The 19,404-nt window shown below is 43.3% G+C and overlaps 1 protein-coding gene across 4 annotated transcripts in view; it reads right to left on the bottom strand.

Moving 5' to 3' along the window:
- LOC138503341 (transcription initiation factor TFIID subunit 12-like) overlaps positions 1–19,404 on the bottom strand; it is a 413,461-nt gene that overhangs the window by 229,992 nt on the left and 164,065 nt on the right. For all 4 annotated transcript variants that reach the window (XM_069622973.1, XM_069622974.1, XM_069622975.1 and 1 more), the window contains one exon: positions 4,862–4,939. In XM_069622973.1, the coding sequence (XP_069479074.1) occupies positions 4,862–4,939 (78 nt within the window). The remainder of the gene's footprint in view (positions 1–4,861; positions 4,940–19,404) is intronic.

The raw sequence follows: 19,404 nt of genomic DNA, 5'->3' as shown, positions 1-19,404 counted from the left end.
CTAGACCCAGCACGCACTATCTTACAATAGGGTGCTGGAGGGGTTACTTAGTATCCCCTTCGTCCAGTTTCTCATGTAACATTTTTGTTACCCTTTCTACAATTAAATGGCTGGTGGCAGTTGTTTACTTTTTACTACCATTGTGTGTTTTTACCGCGGGCTGCGTTCTCAGCTGCAGTAAAGCACCCATGGGTGCCCATTTTGTCAAAATGGCCCGGTCTTTTTTCGCCATTTCTTGTTGGAAAGGTCCTTCTTGAGATTTACTCTGTGAGCCAAACCAGGTTTGGTCCCTTTGTTCGTTTTGTCTTTGGCGGGATTCACAAGTGAAGCCCGCCTCTGGCTCTAGTATGTCTGGCAGGGGCAGGAAGTGAGGGAGGTGCCCGAAACTCCCTGTGCTTAACACCCTTGGTTGCAGGAATGCACCCAAAAGGTGATTGGCTGGCTGGCTGTCCGCCAAGGACAGCCACCCTGCTGTGTGATTGACAGAGCTAGCTGGAATGAAGGGAGAAACCTGCATGAAAGGTGAGGCTTTTTGTCTTAGGAGGCAGAGTCGACCACTGGACGAAGGAATAAAAAAAAAAAAAGAACTTGGAAGTGACGCCTGCTGCAACTCCTGGACCGTTGGTTTGCCCGGTGAAGCCCCGCTGCTGTGATGAAGCTCCGAATTCACCTCGACTAGAGAAGCCCTGCAAGGACGACTTCTCCATTCGAGTTGGTGGGACCAATCAACTCCAAAGTAAGCACGGCTGGACATCCTCTTGGAGCTGGCTGCATTTCCATTGCTGCTGGAACCGAAGTGCCAGGGAGAGGAACACCAGATTGTGTGTGTTGCTTTTAAGTCGGATCCGAGCGCTAGGAAGATCCACCGGACTTCCCTGATGCAGGACTGATCAAGCCTGAGCCACCTCAACAGAGTGCTGGACCCCAGAAGCAAGTAAAGTCTGAAGTAGTATCCGAGAACTGAAGTGTTGCCATTTGCTGTCAGAGACGAGAAGCCGAAACACTGAAGGACCGCTGAATTGAAGTTTGCCCATTGCTGCCACTGACCTTCCCATTGCAGAGCAGGAGTCCCCAGATGTCCTCCCTCTTGTCCCCACAACTGAGGCTCAGGAACAACAGGATCTGCAGAGCTGTACAGGAAAAGAAGCCAGATGGAACCATTTCTTCTAACCAGAGGTACTATAAAGTCTAAGAGAACTTACCTCTTGTTGTGTAGCCTTGCTTGCTCTCAGTTGAGACATTGGCTGTCCTGGCTCCCTGAGTGACTCTTCTTACCTCTGACTCTGCTTTATCTTTTCCCCAGGAAAGGGTTAATTTACTGAACATTGGAAGGTTTCAAAAGTACTTACTTGTTTATGAATTATTTGTTAATCTTTTGTTTTATTCCCCTATCTAACCTTTGCACCAAACTCCGTATTGCTCTAAATGTACACAGTGTCCCAGCTATTTAAGTCACCTGATTTAGAGACACTAAGTGTGTTCTGAGGTGATTTTAATTGTTACATAGTTTTGCTTCCTACTGAAGGCCTGTACAACTGGCTGTGAAATAAATTAATAATTGTTTTATCAGGAAACCTTGAGTATACATGTTTATTTGAATAACTGCTACTGTGAAACTCTGTCACAACATTACTGCTCACATTGACCACTCTTGAGATAAGCCTTGCTGCTCAGCCACACTACCAACCCGTGTAGTTCAGACTTATATCAAAGGTTGGGGCCCTATTGCCAGGGGGTCAAGGTTATTGTAGGGCACACAAAGGGTATTGCACACAATCTTGCCCAACACCAGTCCATATATTGTTTAGCAGAGTCTTATTTCCTTCTACAAATGTTCTACTACCCCCAATGTACCTGGTTTAGCAGAGTTCAACGGCGGGTTGTCGACTGATCTTTTAGTGAACTCCCTTTAAGGCAGGAGCCACGGATCGTCGCGATTCCTCGAAGAAAAGGTGAACAATGTTGTCGAGACGGCAACTTCGGCCTTTGCGGTGCACGTCTGCGATCGATCGTGGACGCCCTGCGAAGATGAGGCGTGCGGTACACCTCAAAAACGATTGTTTGCTGCCGCAAAGAGTCAAATGAAGAACGTAGGCCCAGCAAGGGCGTTTGGTTGTCTGCGTCGGACGATCAGGACTCGACCACAGCTGGCTTTCGGATCTTCGTCTGCGTCTTTGAGGACTTTGGGTGTCAGGAAACCCACCGGCGGATTCTCCTCGGTTCGGCGTCAACCTCGACTTTGCCAGGCGGGACAAAGCGGTCGACGGGGATGAGCAAGGGAGTCCTTGATTCAAATGTCTTAGGCGATGGAGTGTTGCCGCTCCGGTCGACGGTTATGGTCGGCGACGGCGATGCACTTCAATGTCTGGGTGCTTTGCTTCAGATTCCTCGGCGGTCCCAGTCTCCGCTTGGCAGCCTTTCGAGGACGGACTTCCAGGGAGCCTTGGTGAAGGTTAGCTGGTGCACGATGTCCCCTCGTAGCTCGGGAAGCGGTCTCCTAGCCAGGTCCTCTCTTGGATCAGTTCTCGACGACATGACAGCTTTCAGATTGCGTTGAAGGAAAGCAGCAGCAATTCTTCTTCCGGCTCGGCTTCGAGAGTAAGCATCACGTTTCGACTTCAGCTTCTGAACAACTCCAGTAAGTGAGAGGTCCCCAGATCTACTGTTCTGTCTCTCATTCACACTGCTTGGACTAAGCTCAGCAGCCAATCATTCAGAAGGGCATTCATGCAGGCAATCAGGCTCACAGTGCATTCAGGCCATTCTTCTCCATCCAGACACACACAAGGAATGTGGATTGGGACAAGTACCCAGCCATTCAGCACTCCAAACTGCATTCATACCAGTTTCAGGCAGGGCTGTCTCAGTCACTGTGTCATACACCAGAAACCAGACACCCGACACCCATAACATGGATTCGTAGTGGTCACGCACTCCATTCACCCAGGTCCCACCCCAAAGGTATACCCACAACATACAGTCATTGGGAAGGCTACAGCCAGTCTGGCCTGGACTTCCCCTACAATACCATATATGGAACTTCCACCCAACAGCCAGTCAGGGGAAGGGACAGAGTCAGGGCTTCCCAGGACTTTGGGAAAACAAGTTAACAGGCAATAGAAAGCAAGCGGCCACAGGGGCCATCTTGTCTCATATCAGGAATCAACTGATTCCAATGGCAGGGCTTGGGTATCCCAAAATGGAGGATACTCGGAGCACATGTCCAATTCAGCATGGAGCTGCAACAAGCCCATACCCTGCTCTATGGGCCACACACAGGTGCCCAAATACATACACTAGGGGTGTATGTTTGTATCCCCACCCGTGGGTGCCATAAGGGTATCCCAAGGGTCTGTTCACCACAACCAAAAAGAGGGAGACCTGCACTGCCAGGAGTCCCACATGGCCTCCTGTGCAGAAAATAACAGAACACACATGATAAAAGGAGTACAGGACAAGGAGAAGGAGGCCCTGTCCCTCCAATTCATTTCCAGCATCACTCTTGTAAAAAAAGTGTGTAGGTTTTACTTACCTTGAGTAGAACGGTGTTATCCTAAAATAAGTTAGAGTTATTGCTTCCCTTAGTCTGAACAGAAAAGCTACTGTAACTGAATATTACACCCTAAGGTCCAACAACCCTAGAATAACTGTTATCCTGAATCAGAGGTATAAGTTTATACTGTTCCTAGTATCTGTTTCACTAGATCAGAAATAGACTGTCCAGTTGATATGACTAGGTGATTTGTTGCTGAGCGTCAACGTACAACTGGTAGGGTCTACTACCCTTGAATTACTGAATGTAATCTGAAAGTAATCAATGGTTTTTACTCCAAGAATAGCTGCAACCTATACTGAATGTGTATGAAAAGGATTGACTGCCTTAGAACTACTGTTCTGTGTTCCAAATAAGGTTATATGCTTTGGTCTGGTCTGTGTACCTTCAAGCATAGTGTTGTGTTTTTATAATTGTGGTTTTAGATAATGTGATAGTACTTATTTCCCCCAAGATTTATCTGGGCCTACTTGTATTTAAATAAACCATTTATCTGAACAATACATAGTTTTTGTATTTCTTTGGACCATTTGTATTACAATTTCATTTGTACTGATTCTACAGCCCTCTCGCTCCCAAGCCTGGCTGCTCTGCCTATGCTACCCTGAACTCAGGTGTTACATCCTTATACCCAGAGTGGAGTCTTGTACTGCCTCAGTTGAATGGTTTTACTAAGCCCTTAGATGGACTTCAGAAAAACTGTCCTAACAACCCCACAGCACTCCACATAAGATGGTGTGTGCTGGACCTATAAAGAGAAAAGGTAAGTAAAGTACTATTGTACTATTCTTGGGAACTGTAGTTCACCCAAGAAAAAAGGTATTTAAACCTTAAGATAAATCTACAGGATTTCTCAGTGACACTGCACTGAAGGTGCTGTGTGCCACCATACAAAAAGCAGATGCCTATGGAGTTTGTCAGACTCCAAAAACAGTAAAAATAAAATCCAAATCAGGTAAAAACACATGAGAGAGTGAGAAGAATTAAAAAGTATTAAGTCCAGCAAAAGAGCTGGGCGTCTCTAAGATTGGAGGATTTTTGCACAGAAATGAAAATTCTCTTTAACAGTTCGTCATCTGCACTGCAAGACTGATCTTTGAACAGCATGCATATCAGGAAGAAGACAGTTTACAAATAACTGTGACACAAGCCTTAAAATGTTACAAAGCGCTTCAAAAGAGCAAACAATTGGTCAAGAAGTCACAACTATTACAGAGGACTTTTCTCCTGTGTATGTAAATCTGAATTGCACCCCCGCCCCCTACTTGGCTGTATTCCTACTCCCTTTCATTAGCAGTTACTACTTACTTCCTCCACATCCTCATCCAGCTGTTCATTTGGATCCACCTCTCGCACAAGATCCTGTAGCTTCTTTTTCGTTAGAACCTAATGTTAAGAAATAATAGGCAGCAGTGTTTTCATATCTGCTTATACTCTAGCAATACAGAAACATGTTGTCAAGTGCAAGTAATGAGAGAAAGCATTTTTTGGAAAAACACAAACATCCATATTTACTTTAAAGCCCTGCTAAAATGGATTTCTAAAATCAGCCCTGGTGGGAGGGAGGAGATTTTAGGAGGGCGTCCTAGTTATGGTGAACAGGCAGTCTAAGAGTTTAGCCAAAATCCATTCAATGTATCGTGGATGAGCAGTCAAGGCTTGATCTTAGGAGTGAGTGGTTTAGGGCGCCAACGAGTTCGCACAGAATAACACAATAATTCAGCTTAGACAGTATGTATACAAATAGTCATTAGGCCTTTTCAGAACACACTAAGAAGGCCAGTTGAAAAAACACCTATTTTTAGTAACGTGTTTTTATTGGTTAAAATTAAACCTATAACACAAAAAAACAATATAATTACATAACATCCATCAGTTCAGTTAATCATGGCATTAAAACAATACATACTTTCATAAAAAAAAATAATTTAAAAATAAATGTAGACCTTTTAGGCCAATTTCTTTAAAATCTCCTGCCATATGTTAAACACAGTATAATTCAGAACTAGATTTTCAGCAGAATATATTAAAGACCAAAATTGATCCGAGGTGTATGATGCAAATCATATCCTAACTTTGTGTAGGCTTTTTTTTTTTTTAATAACGCCTAATAAGTAGAGTTCAGTCTGTTAATAAGTGGTGAGACGTCTCTAGCTTAATTTTGCACATTCTGCCTAGTCGTAGTTGTCCTAATCTCCTACACATAATAATTGAGTTTCGTCGTATGTTTTTATATAAGTACAGGGCATGTCAAAAGCAAATGGTTCTAAGACATAACTATAGAGTAAGAAGATTTTTCGGCAAGTTTGTCGCTTCTAAAGTTAAGACCCCAAACAAGTGCCTTTTCTTTAATCTTTTTACATTTTACTGCACAATTTTCTTCCACGCAAGGGACATTGCCAATTTCATCTAAAAAAAAAAAAATCATATCTCCTCAACCCATGTTTCAATAACTCCTCAACCCATGTTTCAATGCTAAGCAGGGAGATTTCAGATCAATCAGGCCTTGGTAATATGAATAGATAGTATTGTCATTAAAACAGTCTTCTTGCATTTTGAAATATAATACACAAGTAAAAATCTTTTTCTGCGTACTCAAGCTAATAATACCAAGCTCGTTGCAAATTGCTTCTACCAGGACCGAATTTAATAATCCTAAAGCTCTCCTCCACAGCTTTCTTTTGAGTACTCTAAGCCACGTTACTTCCTTAGAGGTAAAAGCCTCAAGGCCATATAAAATGCTAAGACCTATACATGATTTATACAATAGCAACAAACATTCAATAGATTGGCTTGAATCCTTTTGAATAAATGCCTGAATGGCAATAAATCTTGCCTGGGGCTTGTTTATTATGGAGTTTGAGTGTATCTCATCTCCTGTTTTGTTAGTCATTGGGATACCCAAATACATATAGGCTTCCACTTCTTTTAGGCGATCATTACTGATTGTCCAATTGTACCTTTCATTGCACCTGTGTTTCTTAAAAATCATAACTTTGGTTTTATCCAAATTAATTAAGAGCCATGGCAGGTAGCAAAAGGGTCTAGTGATCTAAAATTAAATGTCATCCGCATCTGATAACCAAGAAACTGGGTGCGGGACAATCCTTGGCGTGTGCCACATTTCACAAACACTTTTTCCAAATCAGAAATATATATGTTAAACAAAGCAGGCGCAAGGGAGCATCCTTGTTTTAGGCTGCGGTTGGTCAGCATTTCTTCACTTAAAGAGCCTTCTTGGTTAATTCCAACTTGGGATCTGGCGTCGGTGTATAGGGCCTTTACAAAGTAGAGTATTTGTATATGGAGCCCTTTTTCCTCCATTTTTTGCCAGAGCAGATTACTATTGACAGTATCGAAAGCTTTTGAGAAATCAATAAAACAAGCATACAAAGTTCTCAAATTAGAAGACTTAATGTCTAATAAAATATCTTAATGTCCAGAGGTTTGACAGGTTACTGAAGCCTTTCCTAAAGCTCGATTGTTGCGATTTAGAATATTTTCTTTATATAACCAGGCGTTTATAAAGCCTAAGAGCAGTTGTGCAAATATTTTGGAGCTAGAGTCCTTCATAGCCAATAGGCAATAGTTTGTTGGTAGATCACGTAAGCCTTTTTTGTAGATGGGTATAAGAGGTTCATATTTCCAGCTAGATGGAATTTGGCTGGTAGCAACAATCTCCTGGAAAATGGTGAAAAGAATTTGAGACCACATTTTAGGATTCTTTTTGAAGATGTTAGATAGACCATCGGGGACTGGTGCCCTTAACTACTTTAGCCTAATAATAGCTTCGATATCATATTCTGTGAAAGTGAAAAATCTCTTTTTTAACACCTCCTGATATTTGAGTTCGATAACAGATACATTCTCTTTATAATACATACCGAGGATATATGCTTTCCATTTATTATTTGTGATGGGATTTAATTCATGTTTAGCCAAATTAACCTAATTATGTTTATTGTAAATGTGCCAGAATCTATGCATATCATTGCCTCTCAATTTGTTTCTCATGATTTGCCAGTGGACTGATGCAACCAATCCTTTATGTAATTTGGTCCAGTTTTTAAAATCGCATGGTCTGTTTAGAGCTCTAGCTTGGGATTATCAGTGTTTGCCTTCTTTATGAGCTTAATTGATGTACATAGTTTCTTTTCAGCGATGATATAATCGAAATCGCTGTTCTTTTCTTTAATTTTCAGAAAAAAATGTCTTTTGTGATTTGCCAAATTGTTCATTACTTGGTAAAAATACTAAACATTTAAATTCAACCGTTTATCGTCTCCTCCAAGTGATTTACTCCTCAATTCACTAAAACCCAACACATTTCTTTCAGACCATTTTATTCTATTACCTGCATTATTGAGGTAAATTCGAACACTACATGATCACTAAGGTCATTTAGAATAAAACAGTAATTGTTTAACATTTCATAGCCTCTTTCATTTGTAAGGACGAAGTCAATCCAGGAACAACTCGTCCGATTAGAGCAGGTGTAAAATGGGCTGTCTTTACTTACCTCTATTAGCTGAATGAGTTGTGTCAGGCAAATGAACGTAGACCAGTTATTTGTTCCGATTTCTGTCTCTTCAGCCTCAAAATCAATAGCTTGGAAAACCATTAACATTGGTCCTGACGGACCCTTCATATATTCTACAACCTTCTCTCTCCAGTGAATAGCGGGCGCTGCTAATCATTTCGATCCCCTACTATACAATATAATGCTCCCGCGTGCTCTATTAACCATTTCTCAACTAGTAACTCCACATGTGTAATAATCATTGCAGTGCTTACATTACCCGGAGGATTATATACGTTGATGAATAGAACATTATTCTCATAGCCCCCAAATGGGAAGTTAACCATGGTTGCCTGCACATTGTCTTCTTTTATATTACTACCAAATTCAGGAGGCATTCAAGTGTGCTGTAACACCAGTAATCAGTCCACCATACACTTCCCTTCACATTTCGTTGAGCTAATGTTTGTGCGATATAGAACCTGTCTAAATAAAACTTTCATGAGCCACGTTTCTTGGAGCAAAAATATATTAGCGCTCACAAAATAATGTAGGCCCTCAGAGTGGAGACTGTTAGGCAGAATCCTCTGCAGTTCCCTTGGGGACCACTGCAAAAAGATTAAGACTACAGGAGTAAGCAGTAAACCCAATTGGTAGCAGCCTGCACCACCCAGATTTACCTGGTAGCTGTGGCTGAGCAGTCAGACCTCTCTCAAGATGAGTAGGGCAGTATGTAGAGTATACACAATAGGGTCAAAAACACAGTGGAGCAAACAAACACTGACCAGAGCTTTGTATCAAAAGTATATAATTATTTATTTAAAAACACACTTTATGAAAACACTAGCACTCTAAATCAAAAGCAAGTTAAAACACAGTCAGGTAAAGTATACACACCTCCCTTAATAATTATTTGACAAGTCTAGGTTAACACACCACTTTTGGTCACAACCGCGGTGAGCGCTTAACATAGATGGCACTCCAATAATTCGTTAAAAGGGAGAGAAAAAGGCAGGGCATAAAATTAAAACAGTTCCCAATGCTTTTCTAAGAACACAGCAAGTGAAAAAAGGCAGAATATACTGTAGAGCCAAAGTTCTTAGGCCAGGGCCACTATAATGGAGCAAGGCGGAATGTGCCCAAGATCAGACAGTTTAAATGCACTAAAAGTTTTTGCAGAATTGTTCAAAAAGAGATTGGTTTTACACGAAAGATAAAGTTAGAAGGTCTGGGGGCCAACCCAGTTGGAAAGCCAAGGATTTAAGGGTCACTTTTAGCGATCCGAAGAAAGGGAGGCCAGGCGGAACAGAGTACCTTAAAGAGTGAGGAAGCTCCAGCGGTGGCGGTTGTTCCTGGCAGCGGGTGCAGTTCGTGGATTCGACCAGGGAAAGAGATGATCTCATCGAGGAAGAAAACGTGGAGTCGTTGCACTGCCCAGGGATGAAACCAGCCGCGGAGTTCGTCGGTTAAAAGGTGCGTTCCTTTTATTCGCGGTCAAAGTGGTGAAGCTTGACTATCTGGCCGCCGGGATGCTTGTCATGGGCGATTCGACCAAGAGATGTCCTTGAAGGCGAAAAGAGTCGAACTGGTTGATCCCACCAGCTCAGAGGAAGAAGACTCGTCCAGCAGAAGATCTTCTCTTGTCGTTGGGAAAGTGGCGAGTTTGTTGCAGCAGTGCTCCACCGGTGGTGTCGTTGTTGCAGATGGCTCCGCTTCTTCCCTCTTCGGATTCTTAGGTCCCGTGGCGACATCTGAAGTTCCAGTCCCAAAAGCCCCGCTTTTATGCAGAAAACCCCCCATTCAAACAGCCTAGCTGTCACTCATACATGCAAAGTGGTGAGCCGTGCGACTCACCACTGGGCCAATCAGAACAGAGTGCGACTTGGGTTGCCAAGGCAACGCAGTTCAAGGTGCCAAAACCCCCACCCACACATCCTGTGGAACCCAGACAGAGTGGCACCATTTGGAGGGCTTCTGTGGAGAAGCCTGCCAAAAAGTGGAACAAAGGGCCCGACCTTGGTTAGAGTTAGAGACGAACGCCATTTTAGAATTGAGTTCTGGCGAAAAGACCCAACCGGATATTTTATATTAATTTAATAGCCCGGCGGTATCTTAACATTGCACCAAAAAGTGGTGCGTTTAAAACCAATGGGAAAATCCCGTAGGAAATATTCCGGTGGGAATATTTTGCGTGGTAACCACTGCCACCGGCCAGAAACTCGACAAGGGGGGACTGGACAGTGCCCCCTTGGAAACAAACCCAGGGGAAATCGAATTAACCCCTTCCAGTACTTCCACAATATGATAGTTTGTACTGGTTCTGTTCACAATTTTGGACTAGTAAAGCCAATGGTGACTTTACATGCCCTGGGAGACAGTCAGTCCCAGGGTATGGAGTCTATGTTTGGGGGGTCACTATGACACCCCTGTGTTACTGCACTGAGGGTGCTGTGTAACATGTACCAAATCAGATGATACCCTATGGAGAAAAATACCCCATAAGCACACAAAAAGTCAAAGACATACCTCAAATCATGCCCACGAGTGGGAGGAAAAGAGTCTCACTCTTAGAAGGAGAAAAAACAAACCCCAAAAATCCAGCAAAGCTGCTGGGGGACTCACTAGATTTGGGAAATTAGCCATATAAGAGAATTCTCCCTAACAGAGACAAAGGACCTAAAACCTCCAGTATTCCATGATTTAATATTCAGATCTTTGTAGGAGCTGTTATTTGGTCACGCTACATCTTCCATCTCAGATTGTTCCAGCACTGCTTTTTGAGTATTTGTTCTAGTGCCATTTTTAGCATATAGAGATTTGCATATCTTGGCAACAATAGCTTTCATGGATTCTTTTGTCATCATATCTAGACTTTTTCCCTAACTTGTTTCCAATGTATTAATTTTCTTTTCCAGTTCCACCAGCTTCTCAAACCTGTATCCTATATTCAGGAATTGAGGATTGTGACATAATCACCTCCGTTACAAAAGGGGAGACCAGATGGAGCACTGACCAATTTTCTTCCCAAGAGACGTGTGAAATTTCACCCAAAGAAAGGTCTTGTGAAGAAATGACAATTTCTGCACTTGATGCATCAGCACCAATACATTGGATCCATTTAAGAATAGACTTGCATTTGTGGCATATAGATCCACAATCTTTATCTTTTTAGAGGATTTATTGTTGGGTTTAGAGAATATGGTTTCTAAATCATTCAATGGGTCATAAATGGTAGGCGCCTGTGTAGCACTTATTGTCCCTCAAAGCGTTTACCGTGCTTGAGGGAGAAAGTTCTGCAATTTCTACTACATTCTCCACCTGATGATCAGGACTTTCAAAGCCAGATAGCTCATAATTATTAGGTTCTAGCAACATTTCTTTGCTCTTATTTTTGTTTTTTCATCGATCTGCATTAATGTTAACAATTTCAAATCCTGTTTTTGTTTCAACACCTCTGGTGAGAAAGATATTTCTAGTGATAGAGACTCCACAGAGGCCTGACCGTTTAGCTTTTTTGTCAGCGCCCCTTTTTTATTTACCAAATGTTTTCTTTTTTGGGTCATTTTCTTATGTGGGGGAGTTTTCCTATTATTTATACCCGATGTGCTTGCTCGACTAGAATTTATGACCAGTTCTACATTGGTCAATCTAGTATTACTACTTGTTATCAGGTTAGCAACAAAGGGTATTTCAAGTTCCTTACAACCCTGAGGTAAAGCATCCCTCTCTTCATTCCTGCCCGCCTAAATATCCCATTTTCTTTCAATTGAGTCATAGCTATGTTTTTCAACAACCAAGAAGTCATGAGAGGAAAGCACCACATCAAGTAAATTGGTAATGCCCTGCTTAATGATTTGTTGGCCTTCATGTATACAGTTAAAGTGAATAAGGCATTCAGAATTATTAATGATTCAGGTTCTCTACAAAGCTCTAAATCAATGTAATCAATGTCAGTATAGCTTTTGTGGCGAGTAGGTGATGAGGAATACGCTTTAGCTGCAATTTGTGTTAAATTCTGAGATTTAGATACATTTGTTGAAGAAATTGAATTTCTCTCCCTAATTGAGATAGGATTGGATAATGGTAATGCCGATATGGTAATTCCATTTCTGTTGGTTTCTGCTTGTAGACTCAAAACCATATTTAGTAAAGAGTTAATGTCAATAGGATTTGCAAGCGACAGATAGAGAGCAGGATGGTCTCCATTCTGAATTGTGTTGAGGTGGTTAGGAATCAAATTTATTTCACAAGCTGCACATCTCATTTGCTTAGTTTCTTTTGGTTTTAAAAAGGCAGTAATTTTACTTCTATCCCCAAGTTTGTCGCATTGCAGATGGTCTCAATAATAACCCCTACAGCTGACTTTGCGGGGTTGGTGCTTTTCTTTAGTTTTTTCCTTTTAAGATCTCTGGTGGCTTATAGTGCACGTTCACAAACCAGGCACTCTTTACTGCGTAATTGAGAACTACATTTCACAGCAGGCATAGTGATGTAGTAGGAGACCGCAGAGCATTTATATATTTTCCAAAAAGGAGAGCAGGCATAGTTCATACGTCTCTGTTGTAAGCTCACCAATATCAGTCTCAGGTGAACCTCAGAGACGAGTGGATGTAGATGTAAATGTGGGTTTAAGCGGCTTGACAGAGAATACAAGCTGATAGTCACAGCAAGGAAGCGGAGTACTAACACCTTACCATGCTCGCCCCGGTCACCTGATCCACAGGTAACCACTCGACTCACCACTCGGTGCATATTCAGTAGTTTTATGCTTCCAAGCGTTTGTTTCCAGCAACAAAAATGGAAGGGTAGGCCGACTCCCACAGGTAACCACTCGGCTCACCACTCCCAAACAAACAGTTTAGGCTTGCATGGCCAGCAGCCAGCCTGTGTGAGAGCTTTTGGAAGGCATGAAAGGCTACACACTCCTACTAGGCCACAAAGTTCATAAGCCCCAGGGGGGTAACAGAGCAATTTGTGACCAATGCCTTGCAGACTAAGTTATTGGGATGTTAATGAAACAATCATTTGGAAAGGGGGGGGGGCAGTTGGCCCCACCAAGTAGGTTATACGTGATCTTCTGAATGCCAATTGGTCAGATCTTTCATGCATACAGGAACTAAGGAAGTGAGTTCTGAGAGGGTTGGTTGGATGCAAGAAATGTGTAGGTTTTAGCATATAATTGGTAAATGCAAAGGACTTTCTATACTCTGACTCTATAACAGTACTGTTAGGACAGTTTTTGTGCAACCCCTTATTAAGGACTGTACAACCAGCCACGCATGGAGAATGGGAAAATGCACCCAGCCAAAAACAAAGCCAAACCTCTTTAAAAGGTAGGTGGGATAGCAGTGGCAATCAAGCTGAACTCTTAGGAAGGGGTAGCATGCTGCTCTGCTTCCTTCCCGCTCGCAGGCTGGATTTCGAACCTAGCTCTGGAACTCTTCCGTCGCCCTGCACCTGTGGGGGTAGAACAGCTACTTACCTGCCCTTTCCTCCCAATAACCTATGTACCTTGTCCATTCATTTCTAATAGAGGAACTTTGTTCCAATTTCTGAACTCCAAATGTGAGAATGCCCTCATGTAACCTCCCCATAGCAGGACTTGCGTCGTGCCTATCGGGGGCGGGGACGGAGGTCTTGGAGCGAGTCTGCTCCGTTGTAAGGTCAATGGCGTCCATGTCGGAGCCATGGTCGTTGCTATGTGCCTCATCACTTTCAGTAGGCTGTGGCGGCGGAGGAGCTACCTCGGCCTATGACATCGCGTAGGCCGCCCTCCGTTTTACACAACGCTATTTTATGGTCTTAGGTCACAGGAGCTTACAGTGCCAACAGGACGCCTCAGCGTGATTGAGGGGGAGACACATATTGCACCGAGGGGGCTTGTCTTTCCAGGGAAATGTTACAGGAAGGGAACAATTTAAAGGGAGTCCTGTCCATAGCGCATGTAAACAAAAGCAACGACAAGGGGCAAAGAGAGGGGAGAAGGAAAGCCATTCTTAAAAGAAAGAAAACCCCCAGACTCCATTCTCCCTCCTGTGTAGGCCGGCCAGAAGGCCGGCCACGCGGTCGACAGCGGAGACCGGAACGCCAGCCTTCGAAGTCTGCTGTTCTGTCTTCGGCGGCGGTTCAGTAATCGTCAAAGAGGGGACGAATGTGGTTATAAATGATGAAAGGTTGTGATTTTAACAAATTTGACATTTTAGGTAGAGCTCTGCATAAGGCGACCAGCTAGCTGGGTGGAAAAAAACTATCTGAGGGACCTCGACGCTTGAGGATTTCTGGGTACACTACACGTCATGTTAGGGATAGTGTTACAGACACGCCTATGCCGAAGTCCCCTTTTGATCCTCGAAGGACAAGATGCAATACTCTGCGGTTACCACTAGATGTCAGATTATATGCACAGCATGTGATTCTAAGCAGATTAACAAGCATCAGAAATACAATTAGTGTATTTTGTGAGTGCACAGTATTACCAATAGTACTGTCAAACTCCTGTAACAATTGAATGCTTTCAGCAACTATCAACGTACAGCCCCCGTCAGCTACTGCCATCGAGATCTGGAGGCCCCAGCCCGCTGTAAGCATTTCCCCACTCCCTAGCTACCCACACTAGGCAGACCAACACCCTTAGTCCTGTAGCAATACCCTTGCCCAACAAACCCCACCACATACTGACGTCACCAATAGGACACACACAGTCCAATTTTTGAGACTCTTGTTCCGCCCTACTGGTACACAGCTCCCAAAACCTCTGAACCTTGACACATGACCTACCTAAACCTAAGACTTTCCTGCATCCTCTTGTGAACATCCCTCAGCCTCACTAGCAGGCCCGACAGATCACAGTACTCAAGACCACCCACATCTCTGCCCCCCTTCATCAGGATGAAGGGCTCATCACTCGTGTGTGAAACCGGACCAGACCTCTGTCAGTTTTGCAGGCATAGAACCCTCTTCCCTCCATCGTATTTCAGCCATCCCCCAATCCACCATGAATATAAATACCCGCTTAGGTGATCGCATAGTCAGCACACAGCTCAACATCTAAACAATCAGCCTTCCCCCAACCCACTACGAACAGAAACACCCGTCCTAAGGGACTGCATGGTCACTACTCCTAGCAAAGGATCTAAATAATCTGTTCTGCCAAGTCCAAAACCACCCCACCAGACCTTTGAACCCTAAGGACGATGCAAATATCCTACTAGAGTAAATGCTTTTACAAGCCATCTTCGTGGGACCTGTTGGGGAGAATTCTCAGAAATTTGTTAATTCCCTTCTACCTCATTTGCTGGACTTTAGGACACATTTTTATCCTGGAGAGAGAGACCCTTTTGCCACTTTCTCATGTATTTTTTATTGATTTGAACACACTTTCTTTTGACTTTGGAGTCTGCCAAACTCCATAGGCATCTTATTATATTGCGTCACACAGCACCTTCAGTGCAGTGACACTGGGAAGTCTTCCAGATTTCCCAAAAGTTTAACTACCTTCTCTTGGTTAAAACTACTGTTTCCACGAGCAGTGAAGTGAAATTGACTTTACTTACATTTTGTAACTTTCTAAACCCAGCACACACTATCTTACAATATGGTGCTGGAGGGGTTAATTAGTATCCCCTTTGTCTAGTTTCTCATGTAACATTTTTATCTTACCCTTTCTACAATTAATGCCTCCCAGCTTGTGGCCCTACAGTGATACTATTTTTCTACAAAGGCTTGTAAAACATTGTGCAATACTTTTACTTACCTGCAAGAAGTGCTTCAGCTCACCTAGACTTTTGCTCAATTAGCATTGGCTGGCCTGGCTCCCTGAAAGACTCTTCTTGCCTCCAACTTTGTGATTTTCCTTTCCACTAGCAAAGGGTTAAGTTACTTTGTATAGGGGGTGTGGGGGTTAAAAAGTACTTAACTGCTTCAGAATATTGGTTTAACCTCTGTCTCATTTCCAAACCCTTTTCTTTGACACCAAACTCAGTATTGCTCCAAACGTACCAGTGACATATTAATGTCCACAGTGTCCTAGTTATTTAAGTCACCTCAGGGTGTAGGAACCATCTGTGTGCCATCTCAAATGGGTACTTGCTGCTTTAGAGAAACTGTGTATTTCGAAGAATCTTTTTGTGTTACTTACATATGGCTACCTTTGAAGGCCTAGTCAACTGACTTAAATTAATAATTAAGAAACCTTGAGTGTAAGAGTGTATTTAAATACTTGTCACTATGAATCTGTGTAAAAACCCAACTGCTCACATTGGTCCCTCTTGAGATAAGCCTGGCTGCTCAGCCACACTACCAACCTGTGTAGTACAGACTTCTACCAAAGGTTGGCTTCCTATTGCCAGGAGGTCAAGGTTGCTGTAGTCTCCCAAAGAGTACTGCACACAATCTTGCCCAACAACACCTACGAGGGACAAATATCCAAGTCAATGGGCTAGAAGAGTCTGCAGGGAGCCAGGACAGCCAACGTCAATTTGAAACAGTCTATAGAGCCGAGGCACTTCTTAGATAAATGTATTCCACAAAGTTAGAGAGTTTGTAGAAAAAATACTTGTAGGGTCACAAGCTGTTAAGCCTGTAGAAGGGGAGTTGAAATCAACTCTAAAAATTAATGCAATTCCCAACCGAGAAGAGCACAGAAAAAAAAGACAATGAGATAAGTACCCCAGTCTAAACAGTACCTCTTGTTTGAAGAAGAGTGGTCCAGCTGGATTCTGTCCTGTTACTGCGGTGCAGACCCCACGTTCCTGAGCCTCAGTCGTGGGGACAGGAGGGAGGACGTCTGGAGGGCTGCTGCGGCGGTAGATTGGAGGTAGTCGGCAGCTACGGGCTCTTCTCGGTTCAGCAGCACTTTGCTGTTTCAGCGCTTAGTAAACCGCACCGTCGTGGATCTCTGATACCGGTCGGGCTTCCTTCACTCCTTGGGTCCTGCACACTGGTGAGAGGACTCATGACCCTGCTTCTGGAAGGGTCTTTAAGAGACTCTTGGAGCTTCTGGCCGGATTTCAGACGTTGCACTGGACTACGGATTTCTCAACCCCTGGCACTCGGTTCTTGCAGCAGCAAAGAAGTACAGCCAATCAGGGAAGATGGTCCAGTGGATTTAGTCTTGGGGTTAGTTGGTCCCACTAACCCAAGGGAAGAAGTAGTCCCTTTCCAGAGCTTCTGTGTCGAATTGAAAAAAGGAGTTTCAGTGCAGCAGCAGGGCTTCACCAGGCACTTCAAAGGTCCAGGAGGATATAGTAAGCTTTGTTCAGTTTCTTCGTCGGGTGTTTCTCCCAGTGGTCGTCTCTGCCTCTAGTCCCAAAACCCTCGCCTTTTAAGCAGTTTCTCCCATTCATGCATAGCCTAGGCTGTCAATCGCACAGCAGGGTGGCGGTCCTGAAAGGACAGTTAGCAGAGAGTCAAAGGACAGTGGGGTTTCGTGAACATCCCTCACATACTGCCTTTGCAGACATAGTGGAGCCAGAGGCAGGCAATAGGGCTGAAGCCCGCCAAAGGCAAAACAAACAAAGGTCTGAAACCTGGCTCAACGCACAGAGTAAAACCCAAGACCGACCTCACAAACAGAAAATGGCGAAAAAAGAAGACCGGGCCATTTTGACGAAATGGTCACGCATGGGGGCTGTACTGCAGCTGAGGATTTCACCTGCGGTAGAAAAGCACAATGGTAGGAAAATTAAACCACTGCCACCAGCCATTTAAAGTATTTAAAGTAGTGACTAACATAAAAAATGTTACATGAGAATGTAGGTTAAGGGGCTACCAGGTAACCCCCTCAGAACTCCACATAAAATGGTGTGTGCTGGACCTACAAAGAGAAAAGGTAGTCAATTTCCCTTTACTATTCTTGGGAACTGTAGTTTACACAAGAAAAGGTAGTTAAACCTTATGAGAAATCTAAAGGATTTCCCTGTGACACTGCACTGAAGGTGCTGTGTGTTACTATACAAAATGTAGACGCCTATAGAGTTTGTCAGACTCCAAAAACAGTGAAAACACAATACAAATCAGGTCAAACCACATGAGTGAGAAAGGTCTCACTCACTCCAGGGTAAAAATGAAAAAGTCCTAACGTCCAGCAAAAGAGCTGGGGGTCTCCAAGGTTGAAGGGAATTGGCACAGAAATTAGAATTCTCTCTAACACACACTATCAGGGTCCAATACCATTACCCTTCACACTATCTCCCGCCGCCCAGGTCCAGCACCTTCTTTTGAAAAGGACATGTTACATACATTGGGCGCCAACATCAAATCTACCTCGAAAATGATTCTCATGGGAGACCTTAACCTACAATTCAATAACCCCGCAGATTTAGTCTGCCTCACTCGCCAACTCTCTGAATGCATTAGGCTTCCAACAAACTTCTGCAGCTCTGGTGAGGCATAGCAAGTGGGGGGTTGCGCCAAATGGAAGCTTGTCTTGAGGCTAGTTGGTCCCACCAGCTCAAGGGGGGGAAGTCGTCCTGTACATGTCTTCTCAGGCGATATGAAAACTGGGTCAGCACAGCGGCATGGCTTCACCAGGCACTTCGTGGCCCAGGAGGCTGCTGCTGGCATCTTGGGAGGTCTCCTTTGGATGTTCCTCTCCAGTGATCGACTGCATGAAGTCCCAAAAACCTAGCTTTTTATGCGATTTTCCATTCATTCACAGCCTATGCTGTTAATCACACAGCAGGGTGGCTGTCCTTTCAGGCCAATCAGTTAACCTGCACAATATAGTGCACATACGTATAAGTTAATAGAGGTTAGTATAATGTGCTTTGGCACAGATTCATTCTAAGATTATCATTAAAGAGTATTCATGATAACATAAATTCAATTAGGAATACCAGACCCCAAATCGGCATCACTTGAAATATTCACATACTGGTCAGTTTCATATCCTGCAACACATAATTAACAATACGTACAACATAGGATGCATGTGTACGTTCTGATACTCTATTTTGTATTTATATATGCATCAGGCATGATGCCAAGACAGTCACTTATCACGTGATTGGGCCACAATCACATGATTCATTTGATAGCACATTATCACAAGAGGCTCTGTGGTCATGAATTCAGAGTTCATAAAAATGTTGACAAAATATAATAAATGAGTTGCATACCAGCTGATAACAGGAAAGGATGTGACAGAGCACCTTTCTCGTATGTGCAAGCCATTCAACACTGACTCCTTTGAATACTGCAACAAACTATTATAAAATATGTATCACGTATGATGTAGTATTGAATTTTATTATACATTAAGCAAAGCGCGCAACATAGGTTTGTATTTTGAAACTGTAGCCATAACCACTGCAAATCAAACATCAGGTACGTC

The sequence above is a fragment of the Ambystoma mexicanum genome, chromosome 11 (assembly GCF_040938575.1).
Source record: "Ambystoma mexicanum isolate Mex_15411 chromosome 11, UKY_AmexF1_1, whole genome shotgun sequence".
Lineage (NCBI taxonomy): Eukaryota > Metazoa > Chordata > Amphibia > Caudata > Ambystomatidae > Ambystoma > Ambystoma mexicanum.
Note: the sequence above shows the minus strand (reverse complement) of the source record. Positions and strands in the feature narration are given on the sequence as shown.